General features: G+C 36.7%; 1 protein-coding gene across 7 annotated transcripts in view; it reads left to right on the top strand.

The window, feature by feature from the left end:
- The window catches only part of INPP4B (inositol polyphosphate-4-phosphatase type II B), a gene marked incomplete at its 5' end in the record, with an annotated part of 191,005 nt that continues 183,292 nt past the window's right edge, over positions 3,581-11,293 (top strand). For all 7 annotated transcript variants that reach the window (XM_021394498.1, XM_021394499.1, XM_021394495.1 and 4 more), the window contains 2 exon segments: positions 3,581-3,806; positions 5,494-5,538. In XM_021394498.1, coding sequence (XP_021250173.1) covers positions 3,581-3,806; positions 5,494-5,538 — 271 coding nt within the window.

Genomic DNA, 11,293 nt, shown 5'->3' with positions numbered 1-11,293 from the left:
GCAACCTCTTTGTACTCTCCCTGAGTTACCTGTCCCGTCTTCCACAGGAGGTGGATTCTCTTTTTCTCCTGGAGCCTCAGGAAAAGCTCCCTGTTCATCCACGCTGGTCTCCTTCCCCCCCCGGCTCATCTTGCAGCTCAGGGGGGCAGCCTGTTCATGCGCCTTCAGGACTTCCTCCTTGAGGAGCAACCAGCCTTCCTGGACCCCTTTACCCTCCAGGACCAAATCCCAAGGGACCCTTCCTACCAGCCTCCTGAACAATTCATAGTCTGCCCTCCGAAAGTCCAAGGTCGCCGTTTTGCTGTCCCCTCTCCTGGTTCCACCAAGAATCTATCAAAAGCTAGCAAAAAAAAAAAAAAAAAGCTATCAAAAGGTCCTATTTCGGTTCCTGTAGTTCAGTAGACCTTTCTTTGTTCAAGAAGAAAAATGTAAAGGGAGGTATGTATACTATATATGTATATATATTTTCATTTTAACTAAGGGCTGTTAAGTGTTGGTTCTGAAAGGTCACTCTTTTGTTTTTGTTTCACCAAAGGAAAAGCAGGCGTTCTGAAAGAAAACCATTGTGTTCATGTGCAAATGAAGATTTTTCTTGGATTTATGCCACTGAACTTAAAATGTCTCAGCACTGAGATGAAAATAACCATTCTGCTACTGGAGATTCCCAAGTAGATGCAAAATATTGATAGTAGTATTGTCTCCCTCCCTAAATCTTGGATTCGAATCTTAGGTCCTAACAGTAAAAGTAGGAATGCCCACTAGATAAAGAACTGGCTTCACTGAAGTCAACAGTAAACACTTCCAAAAACTCATCTTTTTTTTCTAGAACTAACTCATGCAAACTGAGGACAACAATAACAGTGCATAACACAAGTTTCTTTTGTATTTTTTACAGAAACCCTTTAGTTATAAGTACAAAGGTTTTTTTTGCTCACCCATGAAATCCTCTGGTGTAGGATGTCTCAGTACAAATGTAATTCTACCAATATGTTCACTGCCTCCTTAAGTCCTTCACTAGACGTGAAACTAGACGTGAAGATTTGTCAATATACAGGTTTTCAGAAAGACTCATTGCAGCTAAGTTTGGCTTTCTTGCTGCAACCTGTCAGGAGGTATCTGAGCAAAAATTTTTTACTTCTAATTTGAAGTAATAATCAACATGATGATTTATTATTTGAGTAAACCTGTTCTCTTTATTGCCACAGACATTTTTGCCAACGTACGTTTTTTAAAATGATGAAGACGGTGTCTGTATTTCTTTGTGCGTACGAACTGTTTCTTACCAACTATTTTTTCTGCAGAATAAAACATCCTACATTTGCAGAGATTAATATTTTTGGAGTAGTTTCATATGCTTTTCAGAACTGAACTTAGTTCTGAGTATTCCAGAGACCTAAATATAACAGACTGTAGTGTTTTGAAGCGATTAGCTTAGAATGGATTTCCAGATCTCAAAACTGGCACCTGTTAGGTCAGAATATGCTGAATTATGTCCATTCCTACTTCATTTCGCTATCAATTTCTGGTTACATGCATATTAAGAATGAATCAGCATGCTTTTTGTGCTTGGCAGTCTGATTTCCACTGCTGAGAGATGAGTATAAATAGCATGATTTCAATTGCAAAACATTGATTTCCTCTTAAAGCAGATGTTTTTTATTTAGCTAGTGGCAGAATGTTTTGAGGCAAAATCACTGTTCCTGTTTACATTCGAAAATAAAGGGGAGAAAGAAAAGAACACCTTGGCATATTTGAATTTCAGTGGTAAAGCATTGGCTTGTTTGTTTGACAGTCTTAGCTAAGGCATGTTGGATATCCAAACCACTTCTATTAAGAAGTGTCTGGGATTTTAAAGGCTGAATGGTACAAACAGGTGTTTTGTGTGCCTGTAAATATATATTTTTTTAATTAGAATGACTGCTGGTTAATTTTGGTTAATAATGGGTGTCTCAGATATATTAGCAAATCACATACGACATTATAGATGAAATTTCTGTGTCTAAGCTCATCTTTCACCAACATCAGCTTGTTCAGGTTTGGTCACTCAAGGCAAGTACATACTGTGTGTAAATGGAGATCAGATGAACATCTGCATCTCCCCCAGATTTTGAATATTCTTGTCACAGGAACTGAATACATTTTTTAACAGACTCTCTGGGGCCAGAGGCAAGAACTTCAGTTCTTATTAGCGCTTCTTAAATTACCTATGAAGCCAGAAGGATGTTTCACCAGTCCCTGCTCCTGTTTCCTCTTGTTCATTGTGAGTTCTGTAGTCCTAAATGGTCTGTGGAATCTTGTCTAGAATTCTTATCAGCAGCTGCAGCCACATATTTTACATTTCCTGAGATCCACTACCAGACAAAAAAACTAGTTCCACCTCTGCTGGGATTTGTGCCAACACCATTTTAAGAGACTTGCAGACTGGAGGTTTGCATCTTTTGTCCTCCATAACAATAAAAGCATAGTTAATTGTAAGTGACAGATGCTCAGTTTATGAAGTGCAAATAGAATAACATATGTGGGTAAGTGCCCAGGGTTAGATGCTCAAGTTAGGAAAAGGGAAATAAGTTCACTTTGTATTTGTAAAAGTTCTTTATGTTGTTTGGCTTTGAGCTAATTATGAAAGTGCATAAATACTCTGTTTCATCCTGCAGTACTATCTGAGGTACATTTATAACAAAATGATTTTGACCTAATTATTAAGTCCTAATTAATGTGGTAACACAGATACTTGATAGAGTTTTATGTTTCTGAGTCAGGCAGTAACATCTTTTAAAGAAGCATTAATTTTTGTTTCTTTCCCAGTTCATTCTTAATTGTGTGTATCGCAGAAAATGTCACATGGAATTCATGACTTTGTGAAGTTGTCTGTGTCACAGAATTTTAAATACCTAAGAGGTTTTTATTCTTTCTGTGCTAATTGTAATCAATTGACTGACCCTTACTACTTATCTGTATTTCCTTAGGAGCTTCAACTTCTTTTGTCTTTTGTCCTTGGAAGACTTGATCATTAAACAATTAGACTTCAGGCAGAGCAGCTAAAGACTTGGATAGTAATGACAGCAGAAACTCTCATGCACAACTTGTTGGGTCTTTACAGACAAACTATGTCATGCTAAATTATCTCTATGTATTGATGAGCAGTACTCTGCCAAGGATGAATAAAACACTGAGCATAAGGGTCAGCTCTAACAGAAGAACTGATGAACACATTCTGTTAAATCCCACTGCCTCTCTCTGTCTGCTGCCCCTGCTAAATCAAATTCTACTTTGAAGTTAGCAGTTCTGATAGGTACCTGCTGAGCTGCAGAATCTGTACTGAAAAAGAGCTTCCCATTTCGATTTGGTTCTGCCATGTCATTTAGCAACATGTTAATTGCTTTTGGAAGCACTCTGTGGATAATCTTTGTACTGCGCTGAGTATGTAAAGAATAGGGGGTTTTATTCAAGTGGTAAATGAGGTGCATGGGTCTGTGACAGAAGAAGCATGTAATGGTTTTAATGGTGCATAATATCAATTTTGTTGTGATCCCTTGTCTGAGAAAGAATTGCTAAAAACAGTGTTAATGTTTTCTGATAGCTGAATTTCAGAGTGGAGAACCACATCTTTACCCCGAAGCTGCATCAAAAGCAGATTGTGAATCTTGGGCTGTGGCACTGGGAGAGGCAAACTCAAAGTTTGAGGAATAAAATTCATCAGCTCTGGAGGTTGATCATGGAGATCAAAGAGGAGAGAGCATCAGATGAAGCACAACAGTTTCTACCTTCATCACAGATAGACAGTATAGGAGAGCCACAGCTTACGAGTAAGTGCATGTACTTATTTTATTGAGTGGTACAATAAAAATGCACCAGAATTTGTAGTAGTACAGATAATGTCTCAAACAGTGTATGTAATGCTGTTTATTTTGTTTCTTGACAAGGTGCAGTTGTAGATGGAGCAAATTGATGAAGGTTATCTTTTAATATCATTACCTGTTACATATTCAGTTAATCAGATAATCTTCAGGGAAACAAATATGTGGTTACTATTTCTCTGGCATTTTTTCTATATTTTCTTCATGAAACTTAAATATCCTATTATTTTTTTTTTGTCCTACATGAACATATGGACTTGTAAGACAATCTGATAATTTTGATAAATTTGTTAAGTAGGCCTTAGTGATACTTAAATTAGTGTCACAGAAGTGTACTTTGTGATATGAAAGCACTTTGGGGTTTGAAAGCATCTAGCCATATTTTGTGCTGTGTTTGATGCACGGGGGCCTGAACTGTACTATACTGCTATGCACTGGATTTCAACTGTCTGATCTATCAATCAAGTCTGTATCCAGCATACTCGAAAAAACATTCCAATATGCTGAATGTGCTAGTGATGAGATTGAACTCTGAGAAATGTGTCATCAGATAATTTTTTATAACTCAATTTTAAAGAAAGGATCTTATTTGTTATTTCTTACTGACCAAGGCCTTTCTAAGCTTTGCAGCTGTAATTTTTTCTGCATAGACTTGAATGATTAGCTACAATAATGATAACATTGTGGCACTAGACCTATTCTACATCATTGTTTTCATGGAGCACAAACAGCTATTTTATTTTTAAAATTGCAACAAGATTCTTATGTTCTATTTTATATACCATCTTGATTCTTCCAAATCTGACCAGTTTGTTCAGTGTTTGCGAATACTCGATGATGATGATCACTGGAGACAATACGTAAATATCAACATAAGACAGTTTCATTTCTACAAGTTTAATCAATACTGTAGTTAGTTATGCTCCAATTACTTCCTGCAGAAGGTGAACAACCCAATATTATTTAACCATCCTTCCTATGTTTCTCTTGTTGCAGTTCACTCCTTTATCATCTCTAGCCCTTTCCTGTAAAATATGCACTAGAATTCCAAAATGAAAGGAACTAAAATGCTCTCCTTGTCCTCAGCGTATGAAAAAATGAAGTGGTGTTTTCTATTAAAGAATAGAGTTTTTTTGTTGTTTTACAATTTGTGTGTATGCTGATAATACAGTGGTGTATTTTACTGGATTAACGTGATTTATATACTTTGACAAGATATATTTTTGTTTCCGTTTTTAATGCAATGGTAAACTTGTGAAAAAATGACTTTGTATCTGTCTGAAAAATATTAAATCCGTAGATAGCTGTTGTGATTGAAAGTTTAAATGTAACCACTCATGATTTTTTTCCTTAGTTTTCCTTCTCAGCAATGAAAAGTTCCTTTTACAAAGAAACATGTCATCTTTTTTTCTTTTTTGGGCAAATACTTCATGCAAAGACTTACTTCACTGAGTTTTTAATATAAAGAGTTGCTCCACTCACCATGGAAAATAATTGATGTGGTATGAGTTAGGCATGTGAAACACTTAGACTGTATTAAAAAAAAAAAAAACACCACCACACACACACACACACAAAACAGATATTGAAATGAAATTATTTCTAACCATTTTTTACTTTTTCTTAACTTTAAAAGGTATTCAAAGAATTGCAAATGAGCCAAAGCTGGAGTTCAGTCTTGGTAAGAAAGAGTTTTGTCTTCTTGGAATTGCAGTGCGTGCCTGTATGCATGTGTGAAGAGTTTGTGTGTATCATGTTACATAATGTTGCATATACCTGTTAAAAAATAAATAAAAGAACTGCGGTTCATTTAGACAGAAGACCTGCCTTTGCATGTCTCTTCAAAATCTTGGCTTTATATTCTTAATTCATTGAAATTACTGAAGATCTGTATAAGGTTGTCCCATTCTACTTCAGAGTTCCAACATTTTCTATTTGCATTTTGTATTGTTTCATCCCTCCCTCTCACCGTCACATAGAGCTTTATACCAACTTGGCTTGCAAACCTACAGTGTTCACTATAATAAACCATCTTTTAAGCATGTATTCTTTCAAATACTAAAAACCTTTAATAATAAAAAAAGACAGAAATCTACCCTTCTATCCTTATGGGGTAGGAGTTATCTTAATTGGCACTGCAGCATTCTGTCACAATCTTTAAATATCAGTCTGTGCTAATTTTATCATTGAATGTGCAAGGCTTAGAAATCCTCAGTAGTGAAACTTGGGAAGCTATTAAACTAGTGTTTTGGCTGTTTCTTGCAATTTGAAAAATTCTCCTTGTATGATATTTGTATTACATAACAAAGTAAGTATATGTAAATATTATACAGGGAGAACAATAATTTTGCTATATGCATAATATTTCATAATATTTATAATTTTTGTTGTTTTATAATCATATGTATTCTCAATATGTATAATATATGTTACAGAGAGATATGTATATATATCGATATCTGTTCTCTATATGACAGTGTATTGTGGTTGATAACCCATTATATATCTAGTATAGCATGACTCATTTTTGCTGTGTTATCTACTTAGTTTTTGTGTTTGTAAGAGGTAGTTCTTCATAGAAGTGGTCATGGAGATAGTTGTGACTTGTTGGCATGCCTTACTTCTTAATGATGTTCAGTAAGCACTTAGGATTTGTGTAAATTTAATTTCTGTGCAAGTTATAAAGATGAAAGTTCTGTATTGCACCTTGCTATTTAGCCTTTATTTACCATGGTATTATTAAGTATAGCAATGTTTATTTGTTCTGAAGTTGGTCAGAGTATGTGATGAACCAGGAATATTGGGTAGATCAAGATGCAGCATATTCCAGTATGATGGAAACAGCAGACTTCCTAATAAGAATCATGTATAGCGTGAGGATGTTTCAGGCAGTATTCTTCAGCTCTATGTAATTTAAATCTCTTCTGTTTCTGGACACTTATGCTTTTAAGCATTTTTTTTTTCCTTGATCTACCAGGGAAAAGTACATGACGATCCTGTAAATACAAATCTGTACCAATCAGAGGCTGTGACTAAAGAAAACATTTTCTTTTAAATCTTACAGAATAAAGATTGTGACTCTCATGTTTTGATATAAATGCATCTAGAGATAAATTTGGAATAGCTATGGCTAATCTACTTAAAAAGGAGTCTGTAGATACCTGAATTTGAGAAGCTATTTAACGCTTGAAAGGTTTTTATGAAATGTAACCATTCTGAGAGACAGCATTTTATCAACTTAGTTCACAAGTGATGCAGCAGATAATAGGATTAAATTTTGTTAGAGATGTACAAATTCTGAAATGTATCAAATCAATGCATTTATGTGGTCATGGGAAAAATGAAGCTAATAGTATTCCTTTTTCAAATCTTAAATAAAATTGTTAGTCTTTTCAGTAAACTGAATTTCTTCTTGATACTGAAAATGGTATTTTTCGTCTACCTCACACTTCTCTCATAGGTTTCATAAATGTCGATTCCTGTTTTTTCAGATTCTTTTCTATCTAAAATTTCGAAGGGATAAGGTTTGTGTATCTGTTGAAAGATGTGAAGTTTTCTGGGAGATTGAGTATAAGCTTAGTCCCTGATGAGGCGAGGTACTGGAAGCAGAATAACTACAGCAGATCAGTCTAAGCATGAGTTAATCTACCCTAATTCTTACTGATATGAGTACTCACTCTGCTTTGCCTGAACTGCTTCTAGATCCTGAGCTGGAGCACGCAAAGCAGTCAGAAATCTTTATGGTAACTTACAAGTCTTTCTGAGAGTTACTTAGGAAAAGAATTCCAGAGTTATTGAAGAATTTATTGATATAGATAGACATTTGGTTATGTCAAAATTGGGTGTGCTAATTTGTTACTTAGGTATTTAAAAAAAAAAACTCAGTAGCTACCTTAATTTGTTACTTAGTATTTTTACAAGCTTAATTCTTGCTTTCTGAAGTATTAGGCATTCCAGTGAGCATGATATAAACTTTTAAATTATTCTGACATAACCGAAAACTTGTGTTTCCAGGGTATATTTAAAGTAGTTCATTGGAATGTAGGATTAAGAATCATTAAACTAAAGAGTAGTTATTTTTGGCACATGCTGCTGCTCTTTTTTCCTCATTATTTTTATCTTCCTGTTTTTTCTCAAAAAAAATCACCTACTTTGCATGTTTTCTTGTGTTTTTCTTGCCAGTCTATGTAGTCTTTCCAGTTTAGTTTTTGAACCCTGTTCTCTCAAGTGACTCTTTAGATTTCCTAGCACGACTTCCATGTAGACCTCTTACATCTCATGAATTGAGCCTTGATTTTGGAGGGTGGGGGTGTGCACGTGTGTGGCCTATTACACCTTGAATCTTTAGAGTGCCAGAATGGTGGAGTAGCTTGGGTGGGAAAGAGATGTATGATTTCATGAACGAGCGGGAGAGGGGAGATGACGATGATGGCTTACCTTATCTAGCAAGTTCTCTAGTGAAAGAACATTTGTGACAGCATCTTCCTAGAGGGGGCTGATAGTCAGTCCATTCTCCCATTGCATGACCAACACAGCTGCAGGCACAGCTCTTGTATGACCTGATGGCCTTTTGCTTATTTGATACATAGTGAGTGATATGACCACAACCGATTAGTTTGTGGTTCTAGGAAGCTCTTCCAGATGAGGACTATTTAGACTCTTATTGAGAATCATTTCTATTGCAGATGTTTATACACAGATAGCAACAAGCCAGCTCAAGATGAAATATTACTTTGCTCTTACAGAAAGCTCTGTAAGACTTCCTTACCTACAACAAAGATTTGGATGATAGTCCTGGCACTGCTGTTGTCTTCCAGCCTTTCCCTACCTCCCAGGAAGCTGACTTCTTAACTGTTTAGGAAAATAATTGATTTTTTAAAACCTGCTGTTGTTGTCAAAGAGGCTGAGTAAACATAGAGTGTCTGCAGAATATTTTCAGCAATAAATGTTAGTCTAGTCCATAGTGTGTATTACTAAGTTTCATTTTTATAAATTCTATATAACTACTCTGTTTCTCCTGTTAAAAGGGCTGATTTTCATCAAACAGCAATGTCTCTAAACCTTAATTTTGAACTTCTATTTAATGAGAAATAGTATATACAGCAAAGATTACTTAAGAGTCATTTTTATTATTTTTTTGTTTTGTGTTTCAGTAGCTGAAGTGTTAGTTTTTGCTACTGTCCAGTGCCCTTTATGATTCTGGGTGGTCTGCTGGGCAGCTGCAAGAAATAGACTGTATTTTTGAATGATTGGATGAAGACATTTAGGAAGCAAAAAGTAACGTTTATGATTAAAGAACTTGGAGCATCCTTCATATGAGGAGAGACTGAAAGAGCTAGGACTGTTCAGCTTCTGGAAGTTATACGCAGTTAATGTGTATAAATATCTGGAGGGAGACGGGAAGCAGAGAAGATGAGAGAGCCAGATTCTTCTCAGTTTGACTCTGTGAAAGTGCGATAGACAATAGATGCAAGTTAAGATGATTCAAATTCTATCAGAACACAGAAGAACAGCCTAGAGAGGCTGTTGAGTCTCCGTCCTTGGAGATGGCTAAAACTCAACTGAACAGAATCCTGGGCAACCTGCTGTAGCTCATTGTGCTCTGGCAGAGGGTTTGGGCTTGAGTTCAAGATGTCCTTTACAACCAAAATCTTGCTGGGATATGTGTGACAGGGGGTTTGTAATGTAATTTACAATAAGTTTTTTGGGCCCCCATTAGAGCCTACTGTTAGTGACTGTCTTGTAACTGACTCTTAAAATGTTCTGTAACATACATTGATAATAAGGTATAGAATCATAGAATTGCTCAGGTTGGAAAGGACCTTCGAGATCATCAAATCCAACCACAACTTAACCATACTGCTCTAACAACCCACCACTAAATCATGTCCCCAAGCACCACATCCAAACGGTTTTTAAACACATTCAGGGATGGTGACTCAACCACCTCCCTGGGGAGCCTGTTCCAGTGCTTCACAACCCTTTCTGTAAAGAAGTTTTTCCTGATATCCAACCTAAACCTCCCCTGGTGCAACTTGAGGCCATTTCCCCTTGTCCTGTCACCTGTCACCACTGAGAAGAGACCAGCCCTGCTCTCACTGCACTGTATTTGAAGAGAGCAATGAGGTCTCCCCTCAGCCTCCTCTTCCCCAGACTAAACAGCCCCAGTTCCTTTAGTCTCTCTTCATAGGGCATATTCTCCAAGCTCTTCACCAGCCTTGTTGCCCTTCTTTGGACCTGCTCCAGAACCTCAATGTCCTTTCTGTACTGAGGCGCCCAAAACTGAACACAGTACTCGAGGTGAGGCCTCACCAATGTCGAGTACAGGGGCAGGATGACTTCCCTAGTCCTGCTCACCACACCATTCCTGATACAAGCCAGGATGCCATTGGCCTTCTTGGCCACCTGGGCACACTGCTGGCTCATATTCAGCTGACTGTCCATCAGCACACCAACGTCCCTTTCCATCAGGCAGCTTTCCAGGAGGTCTTCCCCAAGCCTGTAGGGTTGCCTGGGGTTGTTGTTACCAAAGTGCAGGACCCGACACTCAGCCCTGTTGTCTTGATCTAGAAATCCTTCAGGATCTCTAAATAATCTGTTATAATTATGTTGAAATTAGACTTTTTAAAATTGTTGCCATCTGTCTGAACTAGAACAGTTTTAGGGAACTTCTCTTATTGAATGTTTCATGGTGTGTTCAGCATGGTTCAGGTAAGCAAGCATGCATTATCAGCATGAATTATTTCTTGGGCAAGATACAAGTTGGAAGCATAGAGAATTGAGCAAAACTGAAATTTAAGTTTTGCATGGCATAATATCTGATTAGTGCATATTCTAATATTTGGGTTTTATTGCATATTTGCATGTGAATGTTTATTTATTTCTGTATGTTCTTAGGGGTGACTTATTAGCACAGGTGCTTGTAAAAAGTAAATGTAGAGCAGAAAATTGTTACTGAATATATATTTACAGCACTGTTTGCCAGGAGTAAAAATCAAATGGACACTTTTTATCCTTAGTTGAAACTTTTCCCTTTTTTCATGCATGAAAATGTTGAGGACAAGCTTGGCTGAAAGAGAAGCTGAGGATGACTGTTTAATAATTAGTGTCCTTTACCAAGTGGGTGGGCTTGAGTTCTGAAGTCTCTTCAGAGGATGATGACTGTATCCTTGATCCTATTTTAATAGTGACAATTTTAATATGAAATATAGAAATTACCCTTCATACTCTCACTTTTGTCCCCTCTATCCCTGCTGCTAGTAACTCTTCATCTTTTTTTTGTGGGGGAGGGGTTTCTTTTTGGTGCTTAATCAAGGTGGTATGATTTAAAGAGGACAATTTGAATGTCTACTTGTATGCATTTAGTGACTTCTGTGGTTTGTACCTGCTAAGTTAGAGGTGGGCAAAATGATAAACATGGATCCAGCTGCATCTGA

Source organism: Numida meleagris, chromosome 4 (genome assembly GCF_002078875.1).
Source record: "Numida meleagris isolate 19003 breed g44 Domestic line chromosome 4, NumMel1.0, whole genome shotgun sequence".
NCBI classification, from domain to species: domain Eukaryota; kingdom Metazoa; phylum Chordata; class Aves; order Galliformes; family Numididae; genus Numida; species Numida meleagris.
The sequence above is the reverse complement of the archived record's forward strand: the minus strand, read 5'-3'. Positions and strand labels throughout refer to the sequence as shown.